General features: G+C 41.3%; 4 protein-coding genes across 7 annotated transcripts; all 4 read left to right on the forward strand.

The window, feature by feature from the left end:
* The first annotated feature begins 30 nt into the window (after positions 1-30).
* Positions 31-3,029, forward strand: LOC108603938 (dipeptidyl peptidase 3). Of its 2 annotated transcripts, none has more exons than XM_033294118.1 (4): positions 31-110; positions 658-967; positions 1,024-1,915; positions 1,976-3,029. In XM_033294118.1, exons 2-4 carry the CDS (start codon positions 692-694, stop codon positions 2,974-2,976), a joined length of 2,169 nt encoding a protein of 722 aa, XP_033150009.1. In that variant the 5' UTR covers positions 31-110; positions 658-691; the 3' UTR covers positions 2,977-3,029. The 2 variants fall into 2 exon arrangements, with proteins under 2 accessions (XP_033150009.1, XP_033150008.1); XM_033294117.1 differs by lacking the exon at positions 31-110 and adding an exon at positions 371-603.
* Positions 3,030-3,258: 229 nt separating this feature from the next.
* On the forward strand, positions 3,259-5,020 carry LOC108603594 (trichohyalin). Its single transcript, XM_017992535.1, has 2 exons — positions 3,259-4,182; positions 4,245-5,020. Exons 1-2 carry the CDS (start codon positions 3,328-3,330, stop codon positions 4,791-4,793), a joined length of 1,404 nt encoding a protein of 467 aa, XP_017848024.1. The 5' UTR covers positions 3,259-3,327; the 3' UTR covers positions 4,794-5,020.
* Positions 5,021-5,104: 84 nt separating this feature from the next.
* On the forward strand, positions 5,105-7,617 carry LOC108603593 (autophagy-related protein 13 homolog). The gene has a single exon (XM_017992534.2). It carries the CDS (start codon positions 5,497-5,499, stop codon positions 7,072-7,074), a length of 1,578 nt encoding a protein of 525 aa, XP_017848023.1. The 5' UTR covers positions 5,105-5,496; the 3' UTR covers positions 7,075-7,617.
* Positions 7,618-10,258: 2,641 nt separating this feature from the next.
* On the forward strand, positions 10,259-13,043 carry LOC108603595 (LIM and senescent cell antigen-like-containing domain protein 1). 3 transcript variants are annotated; one of them, XM_017992537.1, is made up of 7 exons: positions 10,259-10,344; positions 10,689-10,786; positions 11,572-11,691; positions 11,749-12,054; positions 12,112-12,253; positions 12,313-12,571; positions 12,626-13,042. In XM_017992537.1, exons 2-7 carry the CDS (start codon positions 10,773-10,775, stop codon positions 12,820-12,822), a joined length of 1,038 nt encoding a protein of 345 aa, XP_017848026.1. In that variant the 5' UTR covers positions 10,259-10,344; positions 10,689-10,772; the 3' UTR covers positions 12,823-13,042. The 3 variants fall into 3 exon arrangements, with proteins under 3 accessions (XP_017848026.1, XP_017848027.1, XP_017848025.1); XM_017992538.1 differs by lacking the exon at positions 10,689-10,786 and having other exon boundaries at positions 10,303-10,344; XM_017992536.1 differs by lacking the exons at positions 10,259-10,344; positions 10,689-10,786 and adding an exon at positions 11,383-11,488 and having other exon boundaries at positions 12,626-13,043.
* The last annotated feature ends 6,043 nt before the right edge of the window (positions 13,044-19,086 follow it).

The following is a 19,086-nucleotide window of genomic DNA, read 5'->3' on the forward strand; positions in this document are numbered from 1 at the left end:
TACGAATTTGTTTAAGATTTGGATTTGATGCTGTCGATCGTTGTTCATCTCTAGTGACAACTTGCAGTTTTGCGGCATTTTGACTATATAGTATTTCGTATTTTTATAGGGTAAGTACTATATTTTTGTGCCTGAAGTGTGAGGGTAAATTATGCGGTTTTATTGTTGTTGCAAAATACGCACCAGAAAAAATTACGTTTAGACTAATAATCGCTGATAATGCGTTGACAAATTTTCGCTTTTAACACTCAAGCAAACAAACACACATGCATACATGTATGCGTACGCACACATACAAGGCATACATATGTTTTGTAGTTTGCACGTTGCATGCATTGCTCGGTTTATTTTAAAGTTAACGTAATTGTTTGTTAAGGCTGACGAAATCACTTGATTGTCAAAATTCTCAGTAATGCTGCAACTTCAGAAAATTTATAGATTTCGTCAACTTAGCCAGTCTTATCAAATACGTTTATGGTCAAGTGCGGCAAGCAGAGTTCAATCTTACGTGCCACAAATTCAGAGACAGGCGGCTTGCCGCCAGTTCTTACCAAACTTTGGCCATTATAAATCGGCAACTTCATTAACTGCCGTTACGTACAGGTAGTTTTCTCTGTATTATCATAGACGCTTACGTAAACTGTAAATTCTTTTTAGCTCGCGCAGAACTTTGACGCAGTGCAGCACTGAAATGGCCAGCAAAACATCACATTTTGTATTGCCCAATACGCAGCCCATTGCCGACTTGGATTGCAAAAATGCATTTGAGAATCTGACAGATAAGGAGAAGCTCTATGCTCATTACTTTAGCAAAGCATCATGGAACGGCGGCCTCATTGCGCTCATACAGTCAAGCCCTGAAGCACCGCTGATTTTCTCACTACTGCATCGTATCTTTGTGGCTGAAAAGCCCGCCGAGCTGAAGGTTAATGCTCTTAAGGCAGGTGCAACTGAGGATGACTTCACTGTAAGTAATTACTATCAACTTGAGTTGGCGAAAAATTTAATTTACTTTCGTTTTAGGCATTTCTTGTGTACAGCTGCGGCGTGTTTGCCAATGCTGGCAACTATAAAGGCATGGGTGATAGCAAAATCTTGCCTAATCTCAGCGAGGATAAATTTGACGCAATTGTGCGTTCCTCAGCAGCATTTAGCGCAGAGCCACGTGTTGCGAAGATCTATGAAAAAGTCAAGAGTCTCATCTATGCTCTGGAATCACGCAATGAAATACTTGGATTTGCACCCGATGGCGTAACCACCTATTGGTCGGACAACTGCACCAAAGAGGACTCGGATATAGTCAACTCCTGGCTTACATCCAAACGCATTGAGCCTTACATGTGTCGCACATTTAAAATCGAGGAGAATGGCCAGACAGTTTATGATGTCAAGCTGGGTTCTATTGCACAATCCACCAAGGAAGGTATCACCTTGCCTCTGGAGCAGTATAAAGGACATAATTTCCGTGTAACACGCGGCGATTACCAACCATTGCTGCAGCGTGTCAATGAAAACTTGCAACAGGCCAAAAAGTACGCCGCCAATGAAAATGAATCCAACATGATTGAGCACTATATCAAATCCTTTGAAGAAGGCTCTTTAGCTGACCACAAAGATGGCTCTAGATGGTGGATTAAGGACAAGGGACCTGTTATTGAAACGTATATTGGTTTCATTGAGACTTATCGTGATCCTGCAGGTGGACGTGCTGAATTCGAGGGATTTGTGGCCATGGTAAACAAGGAAAGCTCTGCCAAATTTTCTGAATTGGTTAATCGTGCTGAGAAACTCTTGGAGTATTTGCCTTGGACGGAACCCTATGAGAAAGATTTGTATTTAAAGCCAGACTTTACATCACTGGATATTCTCACATTTGCTGGCAGCGGCGTTCCTGCGGGCATTAATATACCCAACTGTTAGTTTCTGCAACGTAATCTGTATTTTATTCTATATTAACATTTTGTTTTCTTAACAGATGATGAAATCCGTCAAGACGAAGGATTCAAGAACGTCTCCTTGGGCAATGTGCTGGCCAACATTAATCGCAAGGATCCCATACCATTCTTGTCTGAAGAGGATCAAACGCTAATGAAGGAATATAAAGTCAAGGCATTTGAAGTGCAAGTGGGCTTACATGAATTGCTTGGACATGGCAGTGGCAAACTGTTCCGCATTGATGAGAATGGCGCTTACAACTTTGATGAGAAGAGTGTGAAGAATCTTATTACAGGCGAGCCCATTACCAAGTGGTATCTACCGGGCGAAACATATGATACGAAGTTTGGCGCTATTGGTTCATCATACGAGGAGTGTCGTGCCGAGGCTGTAGGTCTCTATTTGTCCTTGCAACATGATATTTTGGAAATATTTGGCTTTAAGGATCCTGCCGAGCAGGACGACATTATTTATATTAACTGGCTTAGCCTTATCTGGAACGGCATGGGTGTGGCTTTGGAAATGTACAATCCCAAATCCAAGCTTTGGCTGCAAGCACATTCGCGTGCACGTTTCGTTATCATGAAAGTGCTATTGGAGGCGGGTGAAGGCTTTGTTACCATTGAAGAGACTGAAGATGGCAAGAATCTGCTGCTTACATTAGATCGCAGTAAGATTCAAACCGTTGGCAAGAAAGCGCTTGGAGATTTCCTCACTAAATTGCAAGTGTACAAGTCAACTGCGGATATTGAAGCCGCTTCCAAAATGTACGAACATTTCTCTGAGGTCAATGAGGACGGCACTCATCCTTGGGCCAAGTGGCGTGATATATGCCTGGCGCATAAAAAGCCAAGAATTATCTTGGTGCAAGCCAACACCATGGTCAATGGTGATAAGGTCGAGCTGAAGACCTACGAGCCAACCCACGAAGGATATATACAATCTTGGGTCGACCGTTATCCCTCTACTGACGTTGATGAAGTGCTGGAGAGTATTGTAGAGCAGGATAAAAAGTATTTCCCCATTGCATTTAAAAATTAGAGCTACAACTTTCTCTGCAACACATGAATTTTAGAATTGAAAATAAACAAAAATCAATATTTGTTTTTATATATAAAATAAATTAAAAATGTGTAAAATTACAATTATGAATTTAAATGGGAATTTTTTGAACAGGCGCGCAATAAGTTGAGTTTTATGACAAACGATAACAACCCATACTGTCATCCAGCTTACGATCGAAACGGATTAAAAAAGTTAAATGTCAAAATTTCCTTAAACTTATATTTGCAGAATATTTAGTTAGTTCATGCTTTGATATTTTGTTTCTAGTTTTTTTTTTTTTTATTACTGTTTTTTTCATTTGTTTGTATTAACATTGATTTTGGTACCATGACTACTGCGGCAAGGATATTAATGGACAAAAGGGATGCCACCCCGCCAATTCTTATTAGCGGCAGACCAACGACGCTTGTTATTGTTGACGACGATCTAGTGTACAAGGAGAAACGATTCTTTTGCGACGTGTTATTTGAAATGCAGCAGCGAAACGCCGATCTGTCCAAAGAAAATCCACTGCGTAAACAAGAAGTAATCTCCGAAGAGTTAAGACAACTAAAACGTAAGGAATATTTAGATAGCCAGCGTCGTCGTCAGCTGCGAAATGAGTGTAGCGAACTGCGGGAGCTGGGTGAACAATTACGCCTGGCAGCTATTACAAAGGAACTGGACGAGCAGTTGCAGGAAAAGTATAAGGATCGGCAACTAGCCAAGAATGCCAAAGCATTGGGCTACCAACGTGCATTGGTAGAAAGGCAAGAGCAGCTGGCCAAGGAGCTTGAACAAGAACAGGGTAAGAAGGCGCAACAACAAAGGCTCCATGATACGCTCTCAAAGCAAATAGAAGAGAAGAAGCGCCAGCGTGAGCAGCAATGTGTGCTAACTATGGCAGATCGAGAAGAGCGCGAGGCTTTGCAGCGACAAATTGAGCAGGAGGATCGGCAGCAAAAGTTGGAGGTACTGCTTGCCAAGGATAGGAAGCGAATTGAAATGTTAAAGCGTATAGAGGAGGATAGGGCTAACAAAGCGCTGCTAAAAACAGAATCTAGCGAGGATATGACCAAAGCAATGTTGCGACAAGCACATATAGACGAAGAGAAACGCAGACTGGAGGATGAGCAGAAGGAAACTCAACGTAAGCATCAGGAGATTAGCATGCGAATTGGTCAAAAAGTGTTGGAAACTGAGGTAAGAGATATTATATTATAGATTATAAAACTTCGAGCTCCTTTAAAAACGTTTTTTTCTAGAATCACAAGCGCCAGCGTGAGAAGCTGCTGCTGGAACTGCTGACGGCAGAGTACAGGGCCAAGAGTGATGAGCAATATCGCCAGCAGCTGCAGCAGGAGGAGGAAAAACGTCGGCGTACTAAACAAGAATTGGAACAATATCGCGCAGAGTTATGGCAGCGCCAGCAAGAAGAAACTCGTCTTAAACTACAGCAAACAGCACAAAGGCATACCGACGATACCAGTGAGCAGGAACAACTGGAAAAAGAAATGCTGGAGCAACAGCGTCGCAGGCAGCACGGCGCCTTGCTGCTCTCCATGATTGAGGATAATCGGCGCAAACGTGCCGAAGCCGCAGCAGAGAATGTACAATTCTTTGATATGAAGGCCAAATCAGAGGCGGAACAACAAGCGATTATCCAGGAGGAGCGTTTAAAGCTACTAGGTTCTGTGCCGGCTGCAGTGCTTAAATATTTGCCCAATCAGGTGTTATCAAAAACAGATCGTGAGCACTTTAACATGCAGACCAAGGTCAGCAGTGATAGTTTAGTAAAACATAAATTTCAATGATTTGCTGGAATATTCAAAAAGCAACCCACTAGCCGCCCACATTTGACTACGTGACGTGTATCATCACGTCCGCAGCGCTGCCATATGTTCTATTCAACATGTATACAACATTTTAGGCTGGTACGGTGCTATTGATAATCTATCGGAGACTCAAACACAATGTTAAATTATAATCTAGGCACCAAAACATATAAAATATTAATTTTATCAACCACATATGCTTTATTTTAAATTAAATCAACATTTAATGCTTAAAATAGTTATTTTTGTTATCTTGCCTTTTGTGTCATCTCTAACATGGCAACATCGCTGTTGGGCCATCACTAAAACTGCAAGCGATCTGGTGGCACTGCTTCAGTTCGCGTTAATGAAAAAAGTCGTGGTGAATCTGTGTTGTGCTCAAAAGCAAATAAATAAATGCCAATCACAAATGTATAAAAAAAGTTTATATACAATACAGGCATTTAAATAAATTGCAGTGTTTTGCAATAAAATGCACGCGTATGTGTTAGGCGCGAATAAGAATCGTCGTGTAAAGCGATAAAACAAAAACAAAAGCAAAAAAATTCCAGAGAATACGATACGAAATACGCGGAAACAGCGTAAAATAGACAATAAAAGACAAACAAAAACAAAAAAGCGAACTTTGTACGCTGCAAATTAAAGCCAAAAATAAAAAAAAAGTGAACTAAATTGTGTAAAAATGTCTGCACAACGCTTGAACGCAGCTGAAAAGGATTTGGAGAAGTTTATTAAATTTCTAGCGCTAAAAGCTACACAGGTGGTGGTGCAATCGCGTCTGGGCGAGAAAATCTCAACGCAATGTAATCCGCTGGCGGGCAACGATTGGTTCAACATTGTGGTGCATGATCATCCAGATGTGCTGGAGGAAACCAAACGCGCCCTGGCGCTTAAACCAGGCGATAGCATCTTACAACGTTTGCCACTGTGCGTAGAAATTTCACTAAAGACCACAGAGGGTGATCAAATGATACTCGAGGTGTGGTCATTGGATTTGCTGCCACTGGAACAAAAGTTAATAGCTGGTGAGGAGTGCAAAGCAGAAGCAAGCAACGAAAGCCAGACATTAAAGGCAGCACATGCTATATACAATCGCATGGGCATTATGCTGAAGTCGCTAATTTCACTGACGCGCACCACGCCCGCATATAAATTATCGCGTCGCCAGTGTCCAGACTCTTATGGCATATATTATCGCATTTATGTGGACCGCCCACAGGTGCATACGCTAGGCGAGGCGTACAAGCAGGTGAAGATTGGTCAGCTCAATACCATTGTGGGAGCGCTGATTATGTCTGTGGCCTATCGCACTAAGCTAACCATCTCACCAACTGTCGCATACCAGGCGGCGCATCAGTCTGATGCAATCATGCTCAAGTCGGATCACTTTCGTCCTGCCAATGACAGCAATACGTCCACGCCCCAGCAATTGTCTACAGTGAAGCCCCCAGCCAGCGCTGGCTTGGGCGTGGCACGTGCCACAAATGTGAATGACAAGCGTGCCATAGATATAGAGAAGCCGCTGCGTCCCGGCGCCTTCACAGATGTGGGCAAGCTACGTCAATTCACAGAAACAGATTTTCTGCTGCCAGAGACGCCGCCCTTTGAGTGGCTATTGCGACGCACGCGCCATGAAAGCAACAGCTCCATTGAGTCCTTGAATCGCAAATGTGATTCACCCGTTAACAACAACAATAACAATGTAAACTTTAATGGCAGCAACAACAATATAAACAACAATTTAAACAACAACTCGACAGCATTTAAGAGCTTCGAGAAACCCACAGCTGTGCAAGATGCAGTCTCGCCAATCAAGAGTCTCTTAATACCCGCCAGCAGTGCCAGCTATCGTCATAATTCAGCGCCCACGTTTCAGCAACAACAACAAGCGCCGCCAGATGATGACAGTTTGCTCAAGGAGCTACACTTTCCTTTCGCCTCGCCCACATCGCACGTCAATGATTTGGCCAAATTCTATCGTGAATGCTACCATGCGCCGCCGCTGCGTGGTCTGGGCGAACTACAAGCGCCCAACATGTCCAGCTGTGGTGTAAGTGCCAGCTCCACAGCGGCTGCCAGCACAGGCGGTGGCGACAACAACAGCGCCAGCAGCTGTGGCGTCATGGACGATCTATCGCGGCAGCTGGAACAGTTTGAAACATCGCTGGATGATTATGATAAGCTAGTGTCCCAGTTTGGTCTGAGTGGCTCCTCATCCACAGGTAGTCGCAGCAGTGGCGGGCTGCAGATGAGCAACTAATGTTTTAATTTAAGCGAGGGTAGTTTTAGTAGTTAGTACATAGTTCATACCTAAGACTCTAACTAGGCTTTCGCTACTTTTTGCTCAGCGTCAATTGTACTTTTTTTATTTGAATTTCAAGCTGATAATACTATTTAACTATATAAGCTATTTAAGTACATACATATACATATGCATATGGGCTTTAGTTTGTTTTCTTTTGTGTTTCATTATCAAAATAGAAAGCTTGTCACGTTTCACGTTTACAATACATACAGCTTACAATTGCTGATTGTAAATTAATTTACTTTGTATAAGAATGTTGTATGTCTTTGTTTATTGCTTTGTTCAAGTGCCTAATATGCTCTATAGTTCTAGCTAAGTATCAGTTGGCATCAAATATCATTTTTAAGCAAAGCTAAATTAAGAAAGTTGCCTTTATTTCAAAATTGTTAGAGTGTTGTAACTACAGTAGACAGTCGATTGAGCTTTTACTAAATAACTGAAAACTGTGCGTTCTTTTAATTTTCGAATGTCTACTGTACTACTATAAATATAATATAATATATACATATAAACTATGTAAGTTAACTTAAAAGACTTGAAAGAAATGATTTGTATATAGATATTAAAAACATATACATAGTATATAGTATGTATACAATGAAAAAAAGTGTAAAATATTATAATTTGACTGAACGTCGCGCTTTGTTATTTATTGGCACTAAAGAATACATTTTTTGCATATTTATACTACAGATATGAATAATAATACTGTATACACATAATCATTGCTAAAATTACGATTACTAAGCATTAAAACGAAAAATTAAACGAAATTGTTAATCAGCATAAAAGAAACTGTATATTATGTTATATATTTAATATTTATTGTTGAGCAGCTGGAGCCTGCAATGTTTTTGATTATCGCTAATCTGCCCTATAGTTCACCTTGAATCTGTATTTACATTATTATACATAAAAATAGCTATCCTAACAAACAACTTTTATATATGCAGATAACAACAACAGCAACAACTGCTTGGCGCCTGTTACAGTCGGTTATCGGCGCCTGCCTTGCCCGACTGTAATTTGTTGCAATTAAATGCATGTTGTATAATAAACGTCAGAGTTGGTATTGTTGTGGTTTGCTGGGCCTGTGAGCTGCACCTGACATCGCGACAACAACAAAAGAAAATAATGTACATAAATATCAAACGTTTGTTGTTGCCCGTTATCAATTAGCATGTACAACGAAAGCTCACACGACCATACGGGATTCACACCTTGCTCATTTTGCTTTGTACTTGCTGCAAGCTGAGACAGAGAGAGAGATAAAGAGCCGTTTGGCTCTCAGTGCATTTTGCAATATGCTGCGCTCTTTATATTTTAGCATGCACGTCATTATGGCAACGACATCGTTAAGGTTAAATAGTTTTATTTTCAGCTTAATAGCACATATGTATTTGTTTTATTTTCTGTGTTTTAGTATTTAGCAACACCTTATCTGTTGTTTTGCAAATTTGTTATTTTTTGACAAAGCACACACACACATTTGTAAGTGAAGAGTGCACGGGCTGCAATGAGAGTTTTTCGTTTGTGTCTAAAGTGTCGCTGAACTTTTGGAGCGAGTGGCGCTCCAACAGGTCGTTGGTTGTAAAGCAAGCACCTGTCACACACATACTACTACAACCTTTTTAGTACGCACATATGTATATACACATGCACATATGTATTTAAATATTTGCAGTTTGTCTTTTATTTTGTTGTTGCCAAGCAACGTGATTTTTGTATTTTAGCTATGTCTTTGAATACGACTTGTAGTTTCGAATGTGTCGTAAAGCATATTCAACATCGTAGACTTATTTATGGTAATTGCTTTGGCACTGCAACCACTGCGCTCCAATTGGGTGCCATGCATATTTCCCCCTTCCCCACTAAGGCTGCCGAGCGTAGGCGTCGTCGTCGTCGCCACGTCAGTTTCAGATCGCATCCGGTGGCTTGGCTAGTTTGTGTCTGGTTTTATCCGACTCTCTCTTTTGCACTCACGTCAAGTAAATATGCATACATTATTTATGTACATTTGTTCATGTATGTACATTGCTCCAAGCAACAGGAAAACCATTTGTTTTATATTGTTTTGCTTTGTATTTTTGGTATTTTATGACTAAAGTTTATAAAAATAAGCTTAACAAGCGAAGCAATTGTGCGATAAGCCCACAAGCCTCTAGCTGTAATTTTAACTTACAAGTATAGCATATAGTATACATTGATAAGTCTTTGGCTATCGGGCACACACACCCCACATTTTTGAAATATCTAAACAGCGATCAGCAGTTTGAAATGCACTGGTCCAACAAGCTAACAAATTGCATACATATATGTATGCATTTAAACTATATAAACATATTGTTGTTTATCTTGTTTGCCGGTTTTCAGCCCAGCTGCAATAATAAATAGCATAATTGAAGATAAATTTAGACACCCACTGTATGCAGTTGACTATTGTCTTGTGTTTTCTACATTTAGTTAGCCTCGCCAGCCTGTTTGTCCAAGATACTTAACGAGAAATAAAAATCAACATAAAAATAAAATATGTAATTTAATTATAGCGCCCGCAACAGTTGCTACGTGCTATTCGTCTCGCAGAAACCAACGCCCCTGTAATGTTGTTGTTGACACCTATTTTCGTGGCCTCGCTTTTGTTTGTTTCCATTATGCGGCTATGATATGCGCAAACAAAGCTCATATTCATCAGAACGCTAATAAAAATCCTGAGATATAAAGAAAGTATTATGGGTTAATGATACGACAAGGTTAATTTAAAACAATATGTGGCTTGTTCTTACGATGAATAATAATAGCACGCATACATTCATCAATTGCAGCAATTATTAATTTAATGCGGAAGCTAAAATGCAACAAGTTTGAGACTGCAAGGCGGAAGTGAAATTCACAAAATAATATAGTTGTCTAATCGAAACTATGCATGTTAGAATAGTTGTCTATTTGTAAATATAAATGTTTGATTGTGACATCAATGTTCGTGCAAAGTTTTGCTTACATATTAAGTTTGACGATAAGAAGTTGAGTAAACAAACCTGATTCTAATTGTAAGATTCTCACGTGACCGGCAGTTGTAAATTCAAAAAGCAGCGCGCTCTTACGATTATTGATAAATCGATTATGTTTTCCAAGCAACTGTGGCACGACTATTTTACCTTAACAGTGCACGATACCTTTAACATTGTCATGTTATAAACAACATCAACAAGACGAAACATCATCAATGTGAGAATCTTAATTAATTGTTGCTAAAAGTTTAAGGAAAATTGTAAAAAGGCGTTTAATATTGGTAAAACTGTTTGTTAACCATAGAGGAAGTGAAAGATAGTGCATGGAAGTGTTATATTAAGTGAAAAGTCAAAGATTTTCGTCTACGCCCGTTTTGGCAAGAGCTAAGTTGTTGTTGCTGGACCAGAAACAACGTGTGATGTTCACTTTGGCTAGATAAAAGACAGAAAACGGCCTAAACACCAAATATCAAACCGGATTTAGTTAAAAACAAGCTGTAATAGCAGCACTGATCAGCACTTGGCACACTTTTGATTTGTGATATGTTATTTTGTTTGTAGTTTTCAGTGAACTAAAAGCGTTGAGTGACAAAACAATTGCAACGAGAAGCAACAAGTGCTACAAGTGAAAGCCAGTTAGGAGAAATGCCGCCCGTTCAGTAAGCAGAACGTTTGCAAAATGCAATTCTAACGTACTTTCATTACATCATGCTTAACTGTTGGCTTATCACGGCTTCAAACACATTAATAGAAACATTAAATACGCTAATTTAACTAATTATCAGCTTAGTTGCAGCTGTAGCTATAATGTGCAGCAGCAGTGGGACGCTTTATGCCCGCATAAGTTGCACTTTTCATGCTGTTAATGGCCAGATGTTTATTGGGCTCGATGACGTCATGGACAACATTCAAATTATAAATAGAAGCCGCTGTTACTGTTGCTCGCTGCGTGTGTGTGTGTGTCGCTTGTTTACATAGCGTAATGTATAAGTATTTGTGTGTGTGGGTGTAGTTTGGCGGCAAACTAATTTCATTCAAATTAAGCAAATTCACTTTATAACATTAATCCCACTGTGCGTTTCGTTAACGCCACTGCACTGTTTAACGTCTGCCTTGCAACTGTCAACTTTAGCAGTCCGCAAGTCTAAGCAAACTCATATATACATGTTCAAATATAAGTATATACACTCCATCCACAAGGAATGCAAAGCTTTTTAGTGTAATCGCCAGAAATATGATTCAGCAACGTCAACATTGTTCGTTTGATAAGCGACCCCGCTCATTGCGCCTCGCATTTCCAGTTGCCTTGCTCAGTAGCTTTACGCTTAAGCCTTCAACATGATGTACTCCAAAGCTGAAGTGTAAATTTAACTAATAATAACGACTAATTATCTTAATAAATTTCTACAATAACATTTAATAATTCCCTCATATTGATTTGCAGAATTCAGGCCGTTAACATGTCCCTGGGTGCAATGCATTGCACACGTTGCGCCGACGGTTTCGAGCCAACCGAGAAAATAGTCAACTCCAATGGCGAGCTTTGGCACACCCAATGCTTTGTGTAAGTATTCCATAGCTTCTATCGATGTCAACTAAACCTTTAATTTTTGCTTTTTAGCTGCGCTCAGTGCTTCCGCCCTTTCCAGGATGGCATTTTCTACGAGTTTGAGGGCCGCAAGTATTGCGAACGTGACTTCCATGTGCTATTTGCACCCTGTTGCAACAAGTGCGGCGAGTTTGTCATTGGTCGCGTGATCAAGGCCATGTCTGCTAGCTGGCATCCGCAGTGCTTCCGTTGTCAGTTATGTGCCAAGGAGCTGGCCGATAGCGGCTTTATACGCAATCAAAATCGAGCGCTCTGTCATGATTGTAATGCCAAGGTTAAGGCTGAAATAACGGGACGCTATGTCTGCCAGAAGTGCCAGTAAGTACATGTGCTTAAGCAGCTTTTGTTTATTAATTAATTGTTTATTTATTTTAGCGGTCTTATTGATGAGGAGCCACTGCGTTTCCGTGGTGAAGTCTATCATGGTTATCACTTTAATTGTTCAGCGTGCGGCACAGAACTGGATGCTACAGCACGCGAAGTCAAGAGTCGTCCTGGTTTAGCAGCTAATGATATGGTATTCAGGATTATATATATTTAAACTTTTACAAGACTTAACGCCTTATGTTTCCACAGAATGAGCTGTACTGTCTACGATGCCATGATAAGATGGGCATACCTATTTGTGGCGCCTGCCGACGACCGATTGAGGAGCGTGTGGTCACTGCGCTGGGCAAGCATTGGCATGTGGAGCATTTTGTCTGCGCCAAGTGCGAGAAACCTTTTCTGGGCCATCGGCATTACGAGAAGCGAGGCTTGGCCTACTGCGAGACACATTACCATCAACTGTTTGGCAATTTGTGCTTTGTGTGCAACCAGGTTATTGGTGGCGATGGTATGTAGCTGATATATACTTGTGTACACAATTTAATATGTAATCTTTCAACAGTCTTCACTGCTTTGAACAAAGCCTGGTGTGTGCATCACTTTGCGTGCTCCATTTGCGATACGAAAATGACACAAAAGTCAAAATTCTACGAGTACGATGAGAAGCCCGTCTGCAAGAAGTGCTACGAGAGGTTCCCCAATGAACTAAGACGTCGCTTGCGCACAGCTCATGAAATGACCATGAAGAAGAATGTGTAGTGAGGCTTTGTCTAGAGCTTTTCATTTAGCAACTGTACACCAAAATGTGTCCAAGTCATAGTGCCTTTTTGCCGTTACATTTCTTCGTCCTTTTAACATTCAATGTTAACTTCTTTATTTGCTAACAACTATATTTTATTGTCTTAATGTTTTCAAATCTAAGCTTTTTCTGACGGCAGCCTAACATATATAAGTGTATTAACAGCTATTTGTGTTGTTATGTAATTGAATTTTATTTATATACAAATGTGAAAAATGTTTATTAATATACAGTAAAATATACCAATATATAACAATATGTGGTCTTTTATTGATGCACGTTTTTAAAAATAGCGAAATACGCGGCTTAATACTGTAAACATCTCTGTATGATAACAGTTTCTGTTAATGCATATTATTTTGAACAAGTTGGCATCTCTAAATTTAAACTCAGTCGATAGTTGTTGGCGCGAGCATTCAAAATGTTTGCGGACTTATGGGTATTACACAAACATGCAATTATATTTTAGAAAAAATATAGCTCAATAAGACTATTTAATAAATATGCTTGCGTTATTTATTTTACTCATAATTGGCATATTAATCTTATTGTCGAAGATGCCACAAAGGATGTCTTAATGCAAAGACTGGGTATACCGACCGCATGGCAAATTTATTGCGTGCATTATGTCTGACAGTTTAATTGACTATTGACGTATATTAATTTGCTCAGGACCGAACAAGCATTCCATATGAAATCAAAAATCCTTGGGGCACATGACTTTTCAACACGTTAGCCTCGATGGAGGCGAAAGAACGATATTAAAGCGATGCACATTAATTAGGCTGCAATCATTAGACACATGCCCATCACAGGACCAACCCGGCGGCCAAGAACCAGACGCGCTCTGTACGGAGTGCATTTGCCAGTTTTTATGTAATTAAGGCACGGCGCGCTCGCCTCGCTGTGTGTATCTGTATCACGAATTGGCAATTGTCCGAGTACGTCGCAAGATCAAGATGCAGATCCTCAACTGGCAGGCTGGCAGACGGACAGCATGAGCAGCAGCCGCAGCCGCAGCCACAGCAGCAGCAGCAGCATCGTCTTGCGCAATTTGCGATGCTCGAGACGCGACGCGACGTTCGCTCGTCAGCGTTTGAGCCAATAATTATGGTTATTAATCGGCCGAGAGAATTGGCTGCTAATTTGCAGTTTAGTTACAAATTCTGGCCGCCAGCATGCAATTACCCCGCTTAAATTATAGCTTCAAAATAAACAAAACGCCGCAACGCCCGCTAAGGCAGGCGCAAAAGCTAAAGCTTCAAGTTCACAACGGTCAAGAGGCAGGCAAAGGTCACATGCAACGAGTTGGCGACGACAAACGCACATTGGATTTTATGTGTGTTGGTTTATGCCACATCATGCCCGAGTCATGCTCATCAGCTAATGATGACTGGAAGAATTCCTGCAGCTGCTGTTGGGATGAGCTGCGTAATTAGATCTGCCAGTGCCAGTCCTGGGCGTTACTCAATCATGGCCTGATGGCACAACCCCCAAGACGAATCTATCGGCCAGCGTCAGCAAGCCCCCAACCCGCAACGCATCTTTACCTTTACCTTTACCTGTGCGCACGAAATCAATGCAGCTACAACATAATTTCCAAGCCGTTCCTCCTGCTCGTTGAAACAATTTCGGAAGGCGCTCGCATTTCACGGCCGCTGCAACACTTTTGCCTTGGCCAAATCAAATCGTGTGCTGTTTATTTAAATAACCATAATTTAGCAGACGCTTCTCGTCTCGCAGCAGCCGCACTCCACACTCCACTTGGAAGCTTGGGCAGTGTTTTGTCTGCTTTTGGGTTTTATGACCTGATCTCTCTTTGGCCCCCATAGATTTTCATGCTTTTGTGAGAACATAAAAATTCAATTTAATATGCTCGCAAGAAACGTTTGCAGCGCCAGCGCCAGCTATAAGATTTTGGTTTTTAACTGGAAAACGTTTTGTCTACGGGCAGCAGTTAATGAAAATTTAGTTCAATCAATGTAAATGTTAATTTACTGACCAAGTACCTTAAGCTAGCTGCTCGATTAAGGTCTTAAGTTACGTTGTAGGCGTTGATTAGCTGATGGCAGTTTAACACACCTTTTTATTTGTCAACTGGGTAGTATTGAAATTGACGGTAAATACAGTCAAGTTATGACAGCTCTTAATTTTTTACACACTTTGGTATTAGCTTTGTCATAACTTGCACAAAAATCCAGCAATTGAAAATGTTATAAGTTTTGTTTTTGAATTTTGGCACATTTCAAACTTTATACAATGTTGTCTGCACTTTATTTTCTAAGCCAAGTGTTTATCTCTAAATCGGCTGATCTGTAATATATCATGTAAAAATGCTTTAATATGCATATGTTGCATTATAATAAATGCAATTATTTACTGCATAACACCAATGCATATATGATTTATGATAGCAACAAAATTGGGCAAAAACAAAGAAAAAAATTGCTGCTTCTCAGGTCGCTGCTTGGGTCTTTTGGGGTATGCTCGTGTGCAGTCAGCACGTCAGGCTTGGCAAAAAATGAGCTTGTTAACGCTCGATGATGAGCCTAGTTAGTGTCCGCCTGCCATGATCTAAACCATATAACCCGAAGCGTTGAAACGATCGATAGATGGATGGCTGGCTGGCTTAGCTTGGCAGTGGCGCCGTAAGTGCAAGCAAAAGGGGGCCATGAATATGTAAGGCAAGTGATTACGCTATAAAATTAAATTTTGTAACAAACGCCTCCCTCTAACTACGCCACTGCCTTGTAGCGCTTGCAGCAGCATCGTCATTAGAGTTTTGTGTAAAATTACAACACGATAACGATAACACGTAATCATTAGAGCCTGCACTACGCTAGTTCCGAGACGGTGTGAGCAAACAGCCACAAATAGCCACAAGTACCAAAGGCAACTTCAATTTGCAGGTTTCATTATCAAACGAGCCAAAGAACATAATTTGACTAAAATACAGCAACAACAGCAAAAAACAAAAGTCTAAGCAGCAACATTTGGCAACGTCTGTGTCTATAAGAGGCAACAATTTGCTGTTGTTGGGCCTGGGCCTGGTAGTCCAGCTATCGATCACGTTTCAAACTGAAAGGCACGACCATGACGACGACGATGTGGCTACGATTATTATGCACAGTCCCAGACGCCATTGTTTGGTAAAGTGGAGCCCAAACTGACGTTTTAGAACTTTTATGCAATTAATTGCAGCAGTTTTTTTTTCTTCATTCTTGAATGGAATGCAGCTTGGCCGTCCGTTCGTCTATTGCTGCTGCTGCTGTTCTAACCACTTGCCGTTAATTTAAAAATTGCGCTCACGTTCTGGCAATTTGCTGACCACCCACATGCGCATGCAAATTCAAATTCAAAAGCCTACAACACCATACGCCCCTTTAGCTGCATCAGCTCTCCCTCTCTGCTCCCCAGGCCCTGCAGCTAGTTGGCGTTCGTAGAAAACTGTAAAATTGGCAATTGCAAACTGTTAACTGTAAGCTGCATTTGAGCATTTCATTTGCAAACTTATGTAGCTGGCTCTTGCCTCTTGGCTTTGTGCTTTGTGCGCTTTGGCTAATTTGACACTTGGGGGCAGTTGCAGGCGGACAGGTATTGGCACATGCAACATGCATTCGCCACAATTTGGGCCAGGCAATGCATATAGTATTGAACTGTTGGCTTTTGCTATTGAAAAATTGCCTTGGCAATGGGTGTTAATGCAAGTGGGCGGCCAGATGAACTCAATTTGAATAAGACAACAATTGGTAGATGGGAAAATATGTTTAAATTTAACTGCAACATTGTTGCTTACTTATTTTTCAGTAATAACAAACTCTGCTATCAAACTATCGATGTTATCCATATTTTTATTTATACGCGTGGCCCATTTCAAACATTTCTTCGCGCACAATGGCATGGCATTTAGAAAATGTGCTAAAAACAAAATTTCCTGACAAATTAACAGCAGCATAAACCACACGACAGGCAACGACAAGGCGTAAACCAAAACCCAACCCTACCCAACACGAGCGAGCTCAATGGCTGTCAAAGCTTTTGGATTTCGGCCGGCGCAAACAAGCGCAGGCACGTAATGCGGCCCAGTACACAAGTCTCACTGGCAGTGTCCGAGTCCAAGTCGCAGTCAATATATATTCCAAAAGGAATTCCGCAAATAATTGCAAAGCAGCCACGAAACTTATGGTGGAGCCGAACGAACACACATTTCGAATGCAAATAAAAAATCACGCCAATAAACTAGACAGCGAACAAAAAAAATAAGCAGCAGCGGGGGTGAGCTGTAAGCAGCGACTGTTGCAGGCAGACAGCGCGGCAGACAACAACAAAACGAAGAAGAAGAAGCAGCAGCAGCAGCAGCAGCAGCAGATTGTTGCTGTTGCCAAAGACAATAGCAATTGCAGCTGAGTAGCGACTGCACAGCGCCTAAGCCACGACGTCATGATGTCTCGCTGGGATTTGGATTGCAGCTCCAACTTCACCCCGCTTGCTTAACTCTAAGCTTGCAAAGCAACTGCAAAAAATTGCATACAAATCGCTTGTTTGGTAAATTTTTAACATAAGCGCGTCAGTAGCGCCTCTGTTCCGTGTCTTTGTGGCCAGCTTGGAATAATTTAAAGGCAGCCAAAGTCAGCTGAATAGCAACAACAACAGCAAGAACAGCCAAGAGTTTTATCTTGTTCTTGTTAAGCTGGCAGCGCTTGCCGCGCCTGTCCTTTGCTGTCTTGTAGCCATCATGTAAAACGCATTTGGCCCCCACCTAACCAGCGCTTGGGTGTATCCACGTCAGTGCGCCTGTTGATCAGTGTCCATTGCCCATCGTTCCAGCCATTCTTGTTGTTGCCCGTTGTCGTCGTCAGGCGTTTGCCAGGCGGCTGCAATTTGTTTGAGTTACGGCGCTTGTAAGCACACTTTAAGGATCCATTGTATTCCAATCAATAAGCCGGGCATGACAATGAGACACAAAACTACCAAGTTCCACTGTCCATCGACAGCAGCAGCAGCAAACTCTGTGTGTGTGTGTGTGTAAAACAAACTGGAGCGCCGTTTATTGCATTTGCTGCTTTGGCTGAGTAAGTATGCAATTTATACAAAATTGTAACATTCAACAATAAGTTAGCTATTTAATAACTAATTTATTATTAACTAAAAGCTTTGCTTATTAGCCCAGAACTTTGCCGTTGCCGCTGCAATTGCTGCAGCAATTGACTTCCAATTAAATGTGTCAAGCAGCCACAAAGTAACACAACAAGCGCACAGCACGCAAAGCTCTGGGCCAGGCCAAGACTAGGCGCATGCGCTGAGAGCCAAAAGTGAGCACTACATGGCATTAGCATATCAATCGTGTGATGGGGGCGTACTAAATTTATGTGCAACTTGGCGAACGTGCAACTTGCAGCAGGATTAATGAGGATTAGGCTGTGCAGAGTTGGCAAGACTGGCAGTTGGACCCAAAATGCATGTCGAATTTGCTTTTTGCCGAGTGTAGAGCTACCGTTGATGGCATTTACGATAAATTTACGCAAGTTATTTGCCGTTTGCTGTCTGCAGATTGAAGTTGAATGCTGCATGCTGCAAGGCAGCAGCTCATCATTATAAGTTGGCTGTATGCATATAGTATGCAAAGTGGTTTGCAATTGGCAACAGTAACAGCAGCAGCAGCAGCAGCACAAAACAAAGCAAACAAAATGTCGCACATTAAGCGGCTGAACATATCTCAAACGTCACGTATACGTCATGTGTGCTGTAGACATCATCAGCAAGCAGCAAACAGCCGCAACTAGACAATTAATTAATCCTGCACTTGGACGCCACAGCTAGCAGGTTAACTACGCGGCACAGTGGAGCAAAAACACAAACAAATAAATAAAACTTTATAACAGGCATGCTATATATTTTATACAAGCAATTTTAATTTTGTGAAATATTTTTGAACAGCTTAACTTGCACTTTTGCTACACTGTACAACGTCTTCATTCATGCCTCAGTCGTTGGCTGATTAAAACGTGCCTAGGAACAGGTGAATATGGCAACATAAATTACATAGCTCTTCGTTAGCTCCAATCCCTGCTGGTGCTGTTGGCTAATGAAATTTAATTTCTTGTTAGCCAGGTTAACTTGCACACACAAAATGCATCGCGATAAGCCCACGCGATGCGTGCCTGACCCCATAAGCCGTTAGCATAAAGCTCAACCTGCCAGCGAGCAAGCCGGAGGGGCAGCCT

Source organism: Drosophila busckii, chromosome 3R, assembly GCF_011750605.1.
Source record: "Drosophila busckii strain San Diego stock center, stock number 13000-0081.31 chromosome 3R, ASM1175060v1, whole genome shotgun sequence".
Lineage (NCBI taxonomy): Eukaryota > Metazoa > Arthropoda > Insecta > Diptera > Drosophilidae > Drosophila > Drosophila busckii.